Raw genomic sequence first — 17,530 nt, forward strand, 5'->3', positions numbered from 1 at the left:
GACTAGTCTCTTACCCAGGAGAGAGTGAAGTCTTTGGCGTAATAACAGATTTGGGGGTGGGGAACTTGTAACTGTTGGATTTCCTGCATCTTCTTTTTGGAGTTACTTCAGCAGAATGCATGGCCTCAGGTAGAGAATATCATCCCACTCAGGTGTTATTTTGCAGTCTAATGGCCATAGAAGTTCATGCCATGGACCAAAGTGACTGAAATGCCTCTTTGGCTTGAGAGGGACAAGTTTAGGATAGCGATATTGGAGACTCTTGAACCCAGCTAGGACAAGTACCGGTAACTCTCCATTGTCAAGAAGATCCATTGGAGCTAGCAGAGCCACTTTCCAGATATGTTGGACTTCAGTCCCTGTTAGTCCCACTCTGCATGGCCAGTGGTCAGGGATGCTGGGAGTTGTAGTCCAAAGCATCTGGTGGTTGCCATGTTGGATACCCTGGATTAGAGGATTGGGTGGCCTTATTTGAGATCTCAGTTCCATAATGAGAGAATCCCTCTTGCTAAACATACCCACGTTGATGCCTTTGGTTCAGACTTTGCTATCTCTGGAAGAGTTAGCAGCTGCCCATGTGAATTCTGTTGTGCTGAAAGAATAAGCCATGATCTATTCCCGTGCAGCTCTATGGCACACTTGATGCAGGACTGAAACAGTGCCATTGCCTGAAAAGAAGTGAAAAGCAGTGAAGTTAGGATGCCTTGCCCCAGCTCTGTATATGAAAAGGTGGCACAAGTCTTATTAGTTTGTTTTTGCTCTTGTTTTATTATACTGTATATGTTGTATTCTCATTCTGCATTTTTATGCTGTTAATTGCCTCATGATCCTGGGATGAAGGGTGGTATGCAGATTTGATAAAAATGAAAAACAAAGATGGGTACGTAAGAATGTATGCCATTCATGTGGCCACCTTCTTCCTTCAGCGTGGGGGATGGGCAGAATGGGGGGTGGCAAGAGTTGTGGGGAGACAGTGAGGATTGGGGTGAGTTGTAAAGGGTGGGGAGTTGGCAAGGGGGAGTGGCTGGCTTGCCTAGTGGAGCAAGCAGGGGCAGAGTCCCTGTTGCTCTACCTTTTGTTCGCAAGCTTTTTCAAGGAAGGTCTCCAGAGCAACAGCATACGCAAATGTAACCTAAAAGTAGAATCTCACGTTCCGTCCACTGTGAATTGTAATTGGACTAGGAGAGGTTTGCCCTTGTGGGAAGAAAATTATACCATAGTATTTTTGAAAAACTGAGTCGTAGTGGTGTCAGCTAATGTGCTGCTCACATCCTACAGGTTGTGTAGGAGAATAGATGGCAGTTGTGTACTCGGAGCAGGGGTTACACTGTAGAATTTATCTCTTGAAGAGTTTGGTCGTGACATAGCTAAATGTTCTGTAAGCTCAGAAGGTGTAATTAAGATTCCACAGCCTACACAACAGGCTCAAAATCGTGCACAAAAAGTGAGCTCTGTGGGGAAACCCAGCCAGAAGGGCGGGGTATAAATATTATTATTATTATTTGCTCCCTTCTGCTTTGTCCTAGATAAGATGAACAGGAGCCATAGTTACATGCTGAGTGCAAGTTTAGTGCTAAATGTCCAGCATAGTACAGTGCTACCTTGGTTCTCGAACTTACCATAATCTGTTCCTGGAGTCTGTTCGACTCCCAAAACCATTCAAAAACCAAGGCACAGCTTCCGATTGGCTGCAGGAGCTTCCTGTACTCAAGCGGAAACCTCACCGGACATCCGGCTTCAGAAAAATGTTCACAAACCGCAACACTTACTTCTGGGTTTGTAACGTTCAGGAGCTGATTTGTTCGGCAACTAAGCCATTCATTTTGCGTTGCGCGAGGCGTCTCGCAAGACGAAGTTTCCTATGGCCGCGCTTCACAAGACAAATAGGAACGCATTAATTAAATGGGTAGACCGGGTAAATGGTAAACCATGCTTTGCAAGACGAAATTTTCGCTATACGAAACAACTCGCAGAATGAATTAATTTTGTCTTGCGAGGTACCACTGTATACATATATGGAATTAAAAAGTGTAAGTGCCTCACTTTTATTCAAACAACAATTACAAATGTACTCATTAATTATCTTTCATTTCCAATACCAGCAAAGGAAGTTTACTACAGTGGGCAAAAATACATCCATCTGTAAATTGCCCTGTAAATGTTGAAAGTCAGGGTATAAATGCATGGACACTTTCCTCTCTTGTGTGGTGGGGGGAACCTGAGGGCTGCATCCAGCCTGACAGATCAGTGCATCAAGGACTATCAGGAATCCGAACAAAATAAAAAAATAAAAAATTTTTTTTTCTTCCAATAGCACCTTAGAGACCAACTAAGTTTGTCATTGGTATGAGCTCATACCAATGACAAACTTAGTTGGTCTCTAAGGTGCTACTACTGGAAGGAATTTTGTTTCGACTACGTCAGACCAACACGGCTACCTACCTGTGTCAGGAATCTGGATATTCCTGAGCTCAACATTGGCATGGATTCGAAAGGTGCTTGTGTGAGTAGAATATGCTTCCTTTTGAGCCAGAGGCATCTCTCTCCTTCAGTGTTCATCTGCAGCCTCCAGGCCATGTCCCACACCTTTCCTGGAGATCCTCCTAATCCTTGGGAGGGGCTTTTGCCAAGGACACAAGTGACTGCAGTGAGGAAGAGGAGATGGCAAAGTCTTATTAAAGTTTTGAACTCTGCACAATGCTCTTTTGGACTCCTATCACATTGGACAATACATCCATGAAAAGACTACCATCTCAGGCTCTGTTTTTGTCCTTCTGGTTACCCCACCCTGCATGGCCTTAGGACCAGCGGAGGAGAACCTCATGCCTGCAGGCCAGGTCTCCCCATTTGGCTCACCAAGTCATCTCCAGGAAGCCACACCTGCCTGCCCTACACTTGACAGTAGACCTGACATCAAATGTAAGGGCTGGGCTTCAAAGGGAAATCAAGAGCTTCAAGTGAGCTCCTGATTGTTTCTTTTCTGGAGCAAGGCATGATCCCCCCCCAGCCCCCCCCCAGCCCCGTTTGTTGGTGGTAGGAGCATGCCTTGCTCAAGGAAGGGGACACAGTTTCCATTGAATGGAAGCCTCCTTTCCCTCCCAGTGCTACGCTTTGCAGGCTTGGTTGTTGGGTCTTCAAAGCACAGCACAGGGCTTTCCAACAACCTCCATGGATCTCCTTCAAACCTGCCCTTTGAAATCCTGACCACTGAGGCCTCCAAGTGCTAAGTATCTCCTGATATCACTAAGAGGTTGAAGAGATTAAGATTTGGCCTATTGGCCAAAAGAATTTCTTTCGCCCTGACTTAGGAGAACAAAAAGACCTGAATGGAAGAATAGTGATACTTAAAATTAAAAATCATGGGGTGGGGAGAAAATTATAATAGTGGGGATATATGCTCCCAATGAAGTTTATTTCACATGCTGTAGAACAGGCATCCCCAAACTTCGTCCCTCCAGATGTTTTGGACTACAATTCCCATCATCCCTGACCACTGGTCCTCTTAGCTAGGGATCATGGGAGTTGTAGGCCGAAACTCTGGAGGGCCGCAGTTTGGGGATGCCTGCTGTAGAAGGCCAAGGAATCTAAAGCAAAAAAAGTGTTTAAGTGTATCTAGAATTGTAATTGCCTAGTATTGTAGATTGCATTCAAATAACTGAGGATTTTGGGCTAGTAAGGGCAACTAAAAGAAAGAAAGAAAGAAAGAAAGAAAGAAAGAAAGAAAGAAAGAAAGAAAGAAAGAAAGACTGCAGATACGGTATACTGTATAGAGAGAGAGATAGAGAGAGAGGAATTCCTGTTGAATTTAATGATGCTTACATTGCTATCTTATATCACATGCTAAAGCTGTGTTAGAGGCTGATGACCTGGTCCCTGAGTTCTTACTCAAAAGGAGCTCATACCTGCCACTAAGAGTCTCAGGGAAAAACCAGTGACATATGTAGCCAGGCAGCTGTTTCCGCCTACTCCTGGCCAGGAATCTGGCCAGCTGATTTTTTTTTAATTTTTGCACATCAAATGTTGGACAACAGCTACCTCAAATTTCAAAAATAATGCATGTTGTAATACATTGTGTCCTTGGAAGGTGGGCTTGGAGCCAAATGGTGCTCCGTGTTCCTGACCATCCGATCATCACATCCCCGTTGAGAAAGTATTGCAAAATAGGCCGTTACCTACAGCTGATGAGCTCCAAGAAGAGCGAAACCTGTTAAAATAGGTCCTGTAGTATTGGCCAAGAGAGCGGCTCCTTGGTGTGGCACCCCTGCCCCAGTAAACTATGATGCCTCCCTGGGATCATCAATAAGGCTACCCAGGCATGTGACTTTTAAACTTTTTGAATTATTTCAGCTAATCCTGCTTTCCGAGGTAGAAGTCATAGGGCACGCTTCTGTCAGCCCCTTCCTGTACTACTACTTCGACCTTACATTTCCATTTTGACGTGCACCTCACTTTTTCCCATCTGATTTCTTACATCAGAAAAATAACAAGGAAAGAATTTGCACTATCTTTTTAAATAAAGCATTCCAAAAACTCTTGGCATATGTTAGAACACATTTAAGCTAGTGCTCCTATTGTTTAGAATACCAGGACTTCTGTGAAAGGCAACAGGACAGAAAAGGCAAGGCTCGTTCTTCTTTGCCATATCTAAGGAGCATCGCACGGCTCCACTGGTCCTGCGAATAGTCGTCTTTCAGAGAACTGACTGAGCGGTGAAATCAGTGGGAGAGGGCAAGCAGGCCATAGGTACCGTGTTTCTCATATTTTAAGTCATCCCTACAAAATAAGCCATGGCAGGATTTTCCTGAGTTGAAGAAATATAAGACATACCCCAAAAATAAGCCGTAGTGGTGGGAGCAGGTCTGGATGGCGCCATGGAAGAGGAAGATGCCTGTCAGCGCCCGGAACCGGCTGCTGCTGCCCCTCCAAAATGTCCAGCAGCATGCACCGCGCCAAGCGCTGACCCGGCGGCGGGACTGGCAAGAGCCGCAGTGCGTGCTGCTCCAAGCCCCGACCCGGCGGCGAGACCCGGCAAGAGCCTCAGCGCGCGCCGCGTGGAGCTCCGACCCGGCGGGACCCAGCAGCGTGCCCTGCTGAAGCGCCGACAACGCGCGCAGCAGCAGCAGCCAGTTCCGGGCGCCGAGCCGCGACAGGAAGAGGAGGGACGCAGCGGGACGCAGCTACAACGACAAAAAACACCCGGCCGAGCCTTCATTGGCCGCCGCGGCTGCCACTCGCTGGTCCCTCCTCTTCCTGTCGTGCGCGCTGCAGGTCCCGCCGGTCCCGCCGCTGGGTTGGCGCTTGGCGCTGGCGCTGCTCCAAGCCCCAACCCGGCGGCGGGACGCAGCAAGAGCCGCAGCGCGCGCTGCTCCGAGCCGGGATCCGGCAAGAGCCTCAGCGCGCGCCGCGTGAAGCCCCGACCCGGCGGGACCCAGCAGCGTGCCCTGCTGAAGTGCCGACAACGCGCCCAGCAGCGCAGCAGCAGCCAGTTCCGGGCGCCGGACAGGGGAGGTACCATACTGTAATTTTTTTAAAAAAATAATAAGACACCCCCCGAAAATAAGCCATAGGCTTATTTTCTTGAGAAAAAAGATTATAAGACATGACTTATAATATGAGAAACACGGTACATAGATTTTTTTTGTTTTGTTTTGCAAAAACATTCTTTCCATGAAAATAGGAATTCAACTCCTGGGTTTTATGCCATAAAGTTGTTTGGAAAGAAAAGGTTCTGCTCCTCCAAGGCAGTGCGAGAGGAGCTGCACACCTGCTCCCATTGAAACCACCGGCACTTTCAATGTAGATCTTGCAAATAACTGCAAAAATGCTGTCGTCCCAGTAGCTTTCCTGGTGGCTGACGTGGAGGGCTAACATCAGTATTACTCAGACACAAGGCTGGAGAAGGAGCCACAGTGGAGAGCTGCCTGTTTCTAAGTCGGTGCTGTTTGCAAAATGGAGGTGGCAGAATTTTTTAGCGTCGTTTTTATTTCCTAAAGCAAAAGCAACCATCTCACTCATGTCAGCCTATTTTGCAAAATAAAGTTGCCCTCTTCTTTCCCACCCCCCCAACACTTGTACAAGCAGCATCCCCCCCCCCCGCTCTGCATACACCCCAGCTCTCAAACTACCAAAGTAATTTGCGTAGTTCGCTTTGCCTAGTGGTTTCTATTCACTGTTTCCTGTGTGACTTTCTAGATCAGATTAATATGGAAACTTCACAAACCCCCTACAGGCTGGCTTAGCTAGAGAAGTCCATGGGGCTGAACCTCTCACTTTGTGTCTTTAGGATGATTGAGGAGAGCGGAAAGAGGAGGAGAACGATGGCAGAGAAGAGGCAGCTGTTTGTGGAAATGAGTAAGTAGAGCTCTGCTTTAGCTTACAGCTTCACAAAAATAACGTTCTGCAGTCTTTTAAAAGCATGTTTAAATGAACCATGGAAAGAGAAGTTAGTCACTGGATATTTTAAAGTTTGTAAAATGTTTATTTGAAATGGTAAAACAGAATATTTAATAACATGGGTTTTTTATTATTTTAATAATACTTTTTCACTAAACATCTAGTGGTCATATCATCTCACATCCCATGACACCCTAAAGAAGCATCGGTTGAATTCTGGGGACGAGGGTCTACCTTAGCTCTCAGCTTTTGGGGATCCAGCTCCCTGTTCCATGCTTGAGCCTCAGTTTCCATCCTTGACCATTTTCATTGAGATATTTGGGGACATGCCATCTAGGGGGAGGCTGCTGGCATTGCCAAGGGCAGCTGCAAAAATGAGGAGGGGGGGGGCAAGGCTCTGAGGATGTTTGCCAAGATGTCGTGGGGCCTTAAAGGACAGGATTCCAAGAAGGGTTGAACATTTGAGTGCTCAAATATTGATAGATTATTTGTAAAGCATTAACTTTATTAGGGGAACAAAAGCATCATTTAATCAACATCCTCAAGACAATTACAGAAACAGGTTAGTTAAATGTTCCTGGGAAAACATTTTATTTATTTTTTAGTGTATGAATTGTTATACTGTAATGTTTAGCAGGCAAGAACTCCAGAATGCACACTTGGCAAGACCTTTTTGGAGTCCAACAAAAACGCCACAGATGGTGATCCACTGATTGGAGGAATATTGGGGCTGGGGGTGGGTGATTGACATAGGACATGACGTAGTGTTATATATGCTTTATTGGTGTTTTCACTGTTGTGCCATTTTAAGTTATTTCACAGGAAACGATTCAGAAAGGAAGTGAAGGAAATTAATAGTTTTGACACAGAATTACCAGCTGTCTTGAAAACTAGGCCAAAAGTGCAGTTGGGAAATGGTTTATGTGGTGGGGTGTGATCCAAGGCCTCTTCCCACTATAAGACAAGAACTCTCTTGCTTCTAATTCACAGGGGCTCAGAACTTCGACGTCATCAGATTGTCAACCTATCGGACTGCCTGCAAACTGAGATTTGTGCAAAAAAGATGTAATCGTAAGTGAAAAGTTCCACTGTCTGTAGAAACACCTTAGATAAATGCTCAGGTCAAGATTTACGCCTTTGTATTGCACTGACTCAGCAAATCAACCCAAACCTTGCATTGTATGGGGAAAGAGAGAGAAAATTAAAAGTGGTAATGCCAAGTTGGGAAAAGCTTTCTGTGCCTCCACCTCCTTTGCACAATGTCCTTGTTGTCATGTGCTGGTGTGTTCCTGTTGATCCACATGAGGCACATAAAGACTAAATTTTATCTGGAAGATCCCATGATTTGCTTTCTTCTGGCCAGGGACCCTTCGGTGCTTTGAAGTACACGCTTGAAGATCACCCACAGAAAACTTGAATGACCGAGTGAAGGGCAGTGCCCAGGCGGCAGGAAAGTGTTGTAGCTGCGCATAAACTACAGGGCAATGTGCAAAAGAGGGGTGTGTGCAAGAGGCAGGGAGAAGGCCGTGTGACTTAGAAATGATGTTGAGAGGAGGAAACAGCCTGGTGGGAGGAAGCTCTCTGTGTGTAATTGGACTCTCTGGCACTGAGCATGTTCTTGTTAGTTTGGAAATGTCACAGGAAGAGTCTGTTGGGCAGGGTCACTTGGCACAGAGAAGAATGAGGAGGCCGCTTCCAGACAGCCAGTATTTTGTGGGAGAGATGGAGTGGCACCCTGGGAAATCCAGGTGACACAATTAAAGGGGGTTTGGGCTGCCTGAGCAACAAACCCCTGCTCCTCCCAGAAAGTGCAGAATAACTATCGCTCAGCATAGAAGAATCAGAACAACTGGCTCAATAGGCAGAGGATGCCGTGTAACCAAATCAGGATGAGTGCTCAATCAACGTGTCTTCTGGAAGTCACCTAAGCGATAAAAAAGAAGCAGGGAATCGCGTCGTAGAGAATGCAAGGGTCATGGCAAGATGACTTCTTTCTTGAAGTTTTAATCCATTGTTCCGTGTCCGCTTCTCTGGAGCAACAGAAAACAATCCTTCTCCTTCCTCCATATGACATCCTTTCATATATTTGAACATGGCTATCATATCACCCCTTAACCTTCTCTTCTCCAGGCTAAACATACCCAGCTCCCTAAGCCGTTCCTCATAAGGCACTCAACCTTAACAGATTAGACAACTGGGCCAAAGCAAACAAGATGAATTTTAACAAGGAGAAATGTAAGGTACTACACTTGGGCAAAAAAAATGAAAAGCACAAATACAGGATGGGTGACACCTGGCTTGAGAGCAGTACATGTGAAAAGGATCTAGGAGTCTTGGTAGACCACAGACTTGACATGAGTCAGCAGTGTGATGCAGCAGCTAAAAAAGCCAATGCAATTCTGGGCTGCATCAATAGGAGTATAGCATCTAGATCTAGGGAAGTAATAGTACCACTCTATTCTGCTCTGGTCAGACCTCACCTGGAGTACTGTGTCCAGTTCTGGGCACCACAGTTCAAGAAGGATACTGACAAGCTGGAACGTGTCCAGAAGAGGGCAACCAAAATGGTCAAAGGCCTGGAAACGATGCCTTATGAGGAACGGCTTAGGGAGCTGGGTATGTTTAGCCTGGAGAAGAGAAGGTTAAGGGGTGATATGATAGCCATGTTCAAATATATGAAAGGATGTCATATAGAGGAGGGAGAAAAGGTTGTTTTCTGCTGCTCCAGAGAAGAGGACACGGAGCAATGGATTCAAACTACAAGAAAGAAGATTCCACCTAAACATTAGGAAGAACTTCCTGACAGTAAGAGCTGTTCGGCAGTGGAATTTGCTACCAAGGAGTGTGGTGGAGTCTTCTTCTTTGGAGGTCTTTAAGCAGAGGCTTGACAGGCATATGTCAAGAATGCTTTGATGGTGTTTCCTGCTTGGCAGGGGGTTGGACTGGATGACCCTTGTGGTCTCTTCCAACTCTATGATTCTATGATCATGTGGCATGGCCGTATTTGGGGTAAAAAATAAAGGGTTGGGGCCTTGATCCAGTGGAGCTGAAAAACCCTGTCCTCTTCCATGTGGATCATTAGAGATTGTCTCACTTCTCTCTCCAGTCACCAGAGTTCAGTGGAGTGACAGAGCCCCCCACCCTCTACACCCTTCTCTGTTAGAATAAGGAAAGGCTGGCTGTTCTCAAGGGGCCTCTCTTTGTGTTTTGCCACCAGGGGCTGCTGTATCTGTGGAAACAGCACTATGGGGACATCTGGTAATGGGAAAACAAGCAATTGTGGCTTAGCTTTAGGTTTAACAAGCAAGGGAAATGTGTTTGGGGGAGGCAGGCAGGCAGCAACACCCAGTTATTGAATCCAGACAAGATGCTGTATTTGCAACCTCTGGCCTTGTTTAGTGTGGCCAAGAGGGGAGGGCTGCCGCTCACCTGATTGTATTTCTATCCTGTTTCCTAGCCAAAATGCATCCCCCAAAGTTGATGCAATGCATCCTCAGTCTGCCAGAATATACATATGGACGTGGTCACACTCACCTTGCCTCAATGCTGGGGTCAAGGAGGGGGTGCAGTTTCTCCCCCCCACCCCTCTTTCCTCAGCCAGGCTTTCCCCTCTTCCTTCAGGCATTTCACTTGGGGACTGATAAGGCAAGCACAAGCCTACACCCAACCCTGGACAGTCAGCCACAGAGATTGGCCAGGTGAACTGAATTTCAGTCTTGCAGCACCAAGTTAAGACTGTGAAGAGAAATGGCCAGACAATTGTGGGACCTCAGCTGTTATTTGACAGCTCTGGCAGAACCCCTGGAGAAAGCTGGCAGAGAGCAGCTTGACTCTGTTGGCTGAAGAGTTAGCAATACGCACAAAGAATCATAAGAGTTGAAGGGACCCAAGGGGTCATCTAGTCCAACCCCCTGCAATGCACAAACTGCAACTAAGGAATCCCTAACAGATAGGATAGCCGTCCAGCCAGCCAGCCAGCCACATGAGCTGTGCCTGTAGAAGGAAATGTCTGGAAACGTTCCGGGTTTTATGGAAGGGATGCTTCATAAAAATGCAAGTGAACTTGCATCAATGAGGAGTGAAACTTGTCTTTCCCTTTCCCTTCCAGTTCACCTTGTGGATATCTGGAATATGATTGAAGCCTTCCGAGATAATGGCCTTAACACATTGGATCACAACACGGAGATCAATGTGTCTCGATTAGAAACCATCATTTCCTCCATCTACTACCAGCTGAACAAACGCCTTCCTTCTACTCACCAGATCAGCGTGGAACAATCCATCAGCCTTCTCCTCAACTTCATGATAGCAGCATATGACAGGTCAGGGGATTCTCTCTCCAACAGGCTGCGTTGCTTCCAGGCAGCCACTGTGTGGGCTGGGGCAGAGCCTGAGGCCTTGGGCACCCCTGGGCCAGAGCAGGCTTCGGCCCTTGACAGAGAATCACACCCGTGTTTCATCCTCAGAGCCCTTGTTTGAGCAAGGTGGTTTATCCCCCTGTGGTGTCTCAGTGTTCCTTCAGGCTGCAGATCAAGACAGATTTGTGAGCTCACGTGCTCTAGTCCTCTGCTCTGTCAGCTGTCACAGATGGGTGTTGGCTACTCCCGAGTAAGCACTCCACACATCCTCTGGATTTTCATAGTTTTATTGTGCATGCTATATACAGTGGTGAGATGTCTCAAATCATATCTGCTCTGCATGGGGCAGAAGCCCACAATGGCGTCTCGTGGGCTCTGACCCCCCTTTTAAGACTGGGCATCCAAACGCCCCTCCTCCTTGCTCTATGGGTCCTCCGTGGTCCCAAACCAGGCTCCTGAGGTGCCGGTCTACCTCCTTCCCAGCCCCTGCTGAAGCTAGCTCCTCCCCTGCTTCCCTGCTACCAACCTGGAGCTGAGCCACCAGGACTCTGCAGAGCCCTGGACCCGTCTTAACCCTTCCTGTTCCTGATTTAAACTCCCAGACTTGCTGCTGCTCTCCCATCTGGTGGAAGTAAGCAGAGTGGGCTGCTCTCTGCAAGCCCTCTCTCTTACAGTCAGCAATTAAAAATGGAGCGAACATTCCTGCTGCAAAGTGAGCAGGGGGCGAGGATGTGACCCTGCAGCTGAAAAAGGCCAGTGCCATTTTCACACTCGAGTCACTCTGCAGCACGCACACATTTCAAATCGTGTTGCTCAGTTTCGGATTCTGCACGTCAAGAAATCTGACCAGTTGAAAGGTTACAGAGGGTTGATGGGATTTTTTTCCATCTGAATATGTGGATTCAAAAGCGACATTTTTAAAAAGACGCAGTCCAATTCCATGAGGCTTAAGGGAGCCTTCCTCGCAAACAAAGCTGCCTTTACACAAGCTGCTGGGGGCATGGGAATGGCTGCTCAAGCTAACATTTCCCCATGGAGTTGCACACTCAAGTTACGTGTTCTGTGCTACTGCAGGGGAGAGCATGTTGTACCCAATTGTGGGTACCAGCCCCACCCCTCCCTAGTCCCTTTGGCCTCTTTCCTTAGGGCTGAACATGAAGGTGAAGCACCAGTTTCACTTGTGAATCTCCAGTAATCAACCTCCATATCCCCCGTTTTAGGCTGTTGTGGAGCAATGTGTAAGCCTCGAATCCCAGCCAAGAGCAGGAGAGCCCAAAACTCCCCAAGATAGGCTTTGCTTCATTTCCCCTGGCTGGCAGCTGTTGAAGTTTTTCTGCTGCGCGTATTGGAACAGTGTGCGCTCTTGGGCAAGAGAGACGGAAAACTGGGTTTTACTGGCAGGGAAGACTCTGCTGGTGTTTCGACTGGGAGCTCTCTGCCTTTCTGCCGCTGCCCTCTCAGGTAGAAACTGCCCCTCTTCCTCCTCTATAGTTGCCGTTGGGAGGCAGAAGACTTTGTAGACCAGAGGAGCTCCAAGTTGTGTCGCGATGGAAGTACAATGACGTATCATGGGATCTGTTTACTTATTATTTTGAGCCTTAGGGGCTGATAGCATCCTTCGGAGTCCTTTTTCCTTTATAGCCTTCCTGTGCGTACAAAGTAGCCCAGTCAGGGCAGAAGAGGCTTCTCTTACGAGAAGGCCTCTTGTCTTGCTCAGGTTGCAAGCATGCTGTCATCCTCTTAGGGTAATGGCGTGTCAATCGACTGAGGACCTTTGTGCTTCTTCGTTCTGCTGGGAGTGTTTAAAAAGCATGTCCCTTTCCTTTATGGCAATAGAATCCCGTTTGACAGCATGGGTGCAGGCAAAAACAACTCAGCACATCTCATTATTCCGCTAACCTCTGTTGGGCGCAGCTAACGGAAGCCTCTCTCTCTCTCTCTCTCTCTCTCTCTCTCTCTCTCTCTCTCTCTCTCTCTCTCTCTCTCTCTCTCATTCCCCCCCCCCCCCCGCATTGCATAAGATGTTCCACCCCATGACCAGCCAGGAAAACGTGGGGCAGTTTTCCTTCTTGGACACTTTCTGAATGGTGCTCTTGTGTTGGCCTGCTGAATAAGTTGTGGCTGTGCATGAATGGATCATAGACTTGCTCCTGCCACAGCATGCATCGTCTGGGTTGCAAGCTGCCTTGAGGATGGTTTTAGCTTTGGAATGGCAGCATAAAAATAAAATGATTGATTGATTGATTGAACTGCAGTTTGTTTTTTTTACAGTGAGGGCCACGGAAAGTTGACGGTGTTTTCCATAAAAGCCATGTTGGCAACCATGTGCGGTGGAAAGATTCTGGACAAGTTGAGATGTGAGTATTTTAAGGAGATAATTCGGGGTAGGCAGAAGGATACTGCATAATCCTGTCCTTAAAATAAGAAAAAAATGCCCCCCCCCATCAGCTGCAGAAGCTATCCTTTGTTTTGTGTTCTTCTGCTCTTCCCTGTTCCGTAACAAGAACGCAGGAAGATTCCACTGAATCAAGTTGCTGGATCAGGCCCTTGTCCACAAGTATCACTGGAGTTATGTGAGAACGAGAAAAACTTTTTTCTGAAGACTTGAGGCTCAGCTGAGAGTAGCAATGTGGGGCAAGGGAGAGTGCCTGCCATTTCTCCTCTTGGTCTTGCCTGCTGGATCTGGCTTCAGGAAGGCCTGGTGCTGCCTGGGAACACTTTTGGGGGTTTCCCTGGTGAGTGGGAGCCAGCTGTTCTCCCGCTCTGGGCAGGCCTCTCTTCTGCTGCCTTGGCCGCCTCAGCCCTTCACTTTCCCCAGTTCCAGCCCACCAGAGTTTCTCTCGTCGTCGTCGTCTTCCATTGGACGCCCTCCTAAGCCTCCTTCCCCCAGGCACTTGGCTCTGCTTTCTCCTCCCAATCCCTGAATGTCCTTTTGCAAATAACTGACTCTGCCTGCTCCGTTTGCGGCATACCTGCTGGAGAGCAGTGCTTGACTTGGTTCCTAGCACCATTCTGTCCTTGGGTGTGTATAAATAACTTCTTTATAGTAAGAGCTGTTTGGCAGTGGAATTTGCTACCAAGGAGTGTGGTGGAGTCTCCTTCTTTGGAGGTCTTTAAGCAGAGGCTTGACGGCCATATGTCAAGAATGCTTTGATGGTGTTTCCTGCTTGGCAGGGGGTTGGACTGGATGGCCCTTGGGGTCTCTTCCAACTCTATGATTCTATGATTCTTCCTGGCTGTGGACTAGGAGATCCAATAGGTACTGCAGGCATCATTCTTTATCCTGGGCTCTCTGACCCCCCCACCCCACCCCACTTTAAAATAAATTAAAATAAAATAAAATACTGTGGTGCTAATTTTCTCTCCAAGAATAAAATTCCCAGACAGGGTAAGCCTGAAAAGGTTTGATGCCTGGGGTTCAAAATCAAGCTGATCTTCCCTCTCCTCTTTTCCTAGCATTGAAAAAAATTTCACATTAGACTGACTCAGCTGCCCTTCAGCAACACTCAAGATCTGCTTCCTCGCACTGCCTGACAGGCCAGATGCCTCTCCTTGAACCCCTCCTTGGGCTTTTCTGGCACACTGTGAGCTCCCACTGCCCCTCCAAGCCGAAGCTTCTGTTTCGGTGCTTCTTGAGATCAGAGGCGGCCACGGGACAAGGCTGTCAGGATCAGATGGGGGCCATGGGCTGTCCATCTGAAGTATTGGTCAAAAGGATGGTTGTTTTCTGCTCTGGCTGAGTGTGCTCTTGATTTCCACTATGTCACCCCCCCCCCAATTTGTCTGCTTAACCAGCAGACATCCTGGCTTCTCTTTGCCCTGACCAACTTTCCTCGCTCTCTTATAGTCTCTTCCAACTCTATGATTCTATGATTCTCCTCCCCTCCACCACCATCAGAGCTAAGATGCTTCACCATTGTCGCCTTGATCCTTCCGCATGTGGAGCTCCTTTTCTCAAAGCTTTGTGCGCTGTACTCTCAGGACTATTTGGTGTTCTGATTTCCTCTTAACTTCATTCTAGATACGGGTGAATAGTTCTTCCATTCCCTACTCATGTACTGCTGTGTTAGGCTGGCTTGCTTTAAACCTTTTACGATTCACGGTTAATTCCCTTCTGCCACTCCTCCAGGAGTACTTGACAGAGTGCAGCAAAGGATTAAGAATGCAAGTCCCTTTTTAAAAAGAAGTTTAGAAATCTTGCTAAAGGTGTCCACCGTTATTCCCCTCCTCCAAGAAGAAATTGTCCTGTCATGTTAGAGGGGAATTCTCAGCGTACAGAAGACAAAAAGTCACTTGCTTTGGGGGATGTGATAGAAAGGTGTCTACGAAGAACATAAGAAGAGTCTGCTGGATGAGACCAATGGCCCCTCTAGTCCAGCCTCCTCTTTCTCCCAGTGGCCAGCCAGATGCCTGTGGAAACCCCACAAGCAAGACTTGAGCACAAGAGCACTTTCCCCACTATGGTTTCCAGCAACTGGTATTCAGAAGCATGCCTGTCTCTGACTGTTCTTGACCAGGAGCCACTGACAGCCTATTTAAAGTCGTGTGGTGCAAACATTGCCCCCACCCCCCGAAATAATTTAAAAGTAGATGTAATTGTTGTATCCTTTCCACAAGGGCAGCGTTTACAGTTAATCCAAATTTGATTTGCGTTTTTTTAGATATCTTCTCTCAAATGTCGGATTCCAACGGCCTGATGATATTTTCAAAGTTTGACCAGTTTCTGAGAGAGGTTCTGAAACTTCCCACAGCTGTGTTTGAAGGGCCTTCCTTTGGGTACACGGAAAACTCTGTGCGGACGTGTTTCTCCCAGCAGGTAAAGTTTTTGAAACGGGAAGGTTTGGAGGAGATCCTGTGCTAAAGGCTTTCTGTGCTGCTGCTGCTGCTTCTTCTTCCAAAGGAGCCTCGAAGCTGGAGTCCATTGGAAGAGGCAGGACAGTGGCAGCTCCCCTTAGAACTCTGCCTGGTTCTGGGATCTGGCTCAGTTTAAGCTCCCTGATTAAATCAACATGGAGCACGAAGTATGTGTGTGTGTAAGACACTTAGGAAAAGAATAAAAATTACGCACCCGCATTTGGTCTACAGCTGGGGGTAACCGGAGCAGGTCAGCTCTGTGAGAAGGCGCTCGGTTTCTCCTGAAAGGGAGTGATCCATGGGAGATAATGGTAAACCTTGGCAGGGAGAGGGAGATTCCAGGCAGATGGTGGCTTTTAACTGGAGATCTGAAGGGGCATTGACCTTGAGGGAGCCGTTCCAGTACTCTGCACCCTGCACCCATTTCAAGCTAAAACCACTACTGCAAGGAGAAGGTGAAAGAACTTGGAGACTCTTCATGCTGCTCTTTATCTGAGATGCAGGGAGCACTCCTTCCAAAGAGACAGGGAACCCAAGGCAGGAGCCTGGAAGAACAAGATGATGATGATTATTATTTATTTATTTATTTATACCCCGCCCATCTGGCTGGGTCTCCCCAGCCACTCTGGGCGGCTTCCAACAGAAGAATAAAACACAATAATCTATTAAACATTAAAAGCCTCCCTGAACAGGGCTGCCTTCAGATGTCTTCTAAAAGTCTGGTAGTTGTTTTCCTTTTTGACATCTGTTGGGAGGGCGTTCCACAGGGCAGGCGCCACCACCGAGAAGGCCCTCTGCCTAGTTCCCTGCAACTTGGCTTCTCGCAACGAGGGAACCGCCAGAAGGCCCTCGGTGCTGGACCTCAGTGTCCGGGCAGAATGATGGAGGTGGAGACGCTCCTTCAGGTATCTTGTGCCATTGCAACTGAAAGGCATCTTGTGGCATTGCAACTGAAACCTAGAACTGAGACCAAGCTCTTCCCATAGAGGGGAGCTGTGAGTTGTCCACAGAAGAGATGCTCTCCCTCAGGATGCGAAGGGGGCTCTCCCTCAGGAGGAGGGGACGGCTTGTGTGGTGCAAACGAATCACAGGCAGTTTCCTTCCTTCCTGGGGTGCATGTCCAAGGTGTGGGGAGGAGGTTGCCACAAACGCTCAAGCCCACCAGCTGCATCGCCTGTTCCTTCCAACTGATCCTGGTGGGAATGGGTGGCTCAGCCTGGAGAAGCCTCATATGAGGCTCCAGAGAGGAAAGTGCCCAGTTGAAGACAAAGGGGCGTCTTCTGGGTTCTGCTAAAGTTAGTTGCATTTAAGCCCCAGTGAATTAAATGGGACAGAAGTCTTGACAGCCTAAGGCTGCTAGTCTAACCACACCTACTTAGAAGACCCATCGATCTATTGATCGATCTAATATCCCACACCTCCTCCAATGGAGTCCAGAGTGGCCCAAGTTTACTCATGGGTACGTGGAGTCAGGATTGAAGCCTAGGTCTGGCTCCAGCCCTGTGTTACTTCTGTTCCTAGAATCATAGAGTTGGAAGAGACCACAAGGTCATGCTGCTACACATGACTGTTGTTCTTCTGCTAAAGATTGCAAAGTCTCATGGGAGCTTGAAGACCAATATACACATTGTAGTCTTTAGGATGACACAGGACATTTTCTTGTCATTCTGCAACGGAATAATGCAGCTACCACTCTGGAAATGGTTTTGTGAGAATCCTCCGTAAGCTGTTTTATGAGAGAGTCTGGGGTCTATAAAGTCAGGAGATAAATATTCTAAATAAAATACTAAATAATGAGAGAGATTTGAGCATGTGCTTAACTGCACAGTTGAAATCAGCCAGCTTTTAAGGCAGCCTGAATTCTGGCGGTGCTGCTGTGTGTTTGGCCCAAACACTCTTTTCGTGGAGGATGAATCTTCGCTGCT

General features: G+C 47.6%; 1 protein-coding gene across 6 annotated transcripts in view; it reads left to right on the forward strand.

Moving 5' to 3' along the window:
• DTNB (dystrobrevin beta) overlaps positions 1-17,530 on the forward strand; it is a 96,727-nt gene that overhangs the window by 10,287 nt on the left and 68,910 nt on the right. For all 6 annotated transcript variants that reach the window (XM_060273223.1, XM_060273222.1, XM_060273225.1 and 3 more), the window contains exons 2-6: positions 6,284-6,351; positions 7,384-7,464; positions 10,502-10,715; positions 13,023-13,108; positions 15,413-15,567. In XM_060273223.1, coding sequence (XP_060129206.1) covers positions 6,285-6,351; positions 7,384-7,464; positions 10,502-10,715; positions 13,023-13,108; positions 15,413-15,567 — 603 coding nt within the window. In that variant the 5' untranslated portion in view covers position 6,284. The remainder of the gene's footprint in view (positions 1-6,283; positions 6,352-7,383; positions 7,465-10,501; positions 10,716-13,022; positions 13,109-15,412; positions 15,568-17,530) is intronic.

Source organism: Zootoca vivipara, chromosome 3, assembly GCF_963506605.1.
Source record: "Zootoca vivipara chromosome 3, rZooViv1.1, whole genome shotgun sequence".
Lineage (NCBI taxonomy): Eukaryota > Metazoa > Chordata > Lepidosauria > Squamata > Lacertidae > Zootoca > Zootoca vivipara.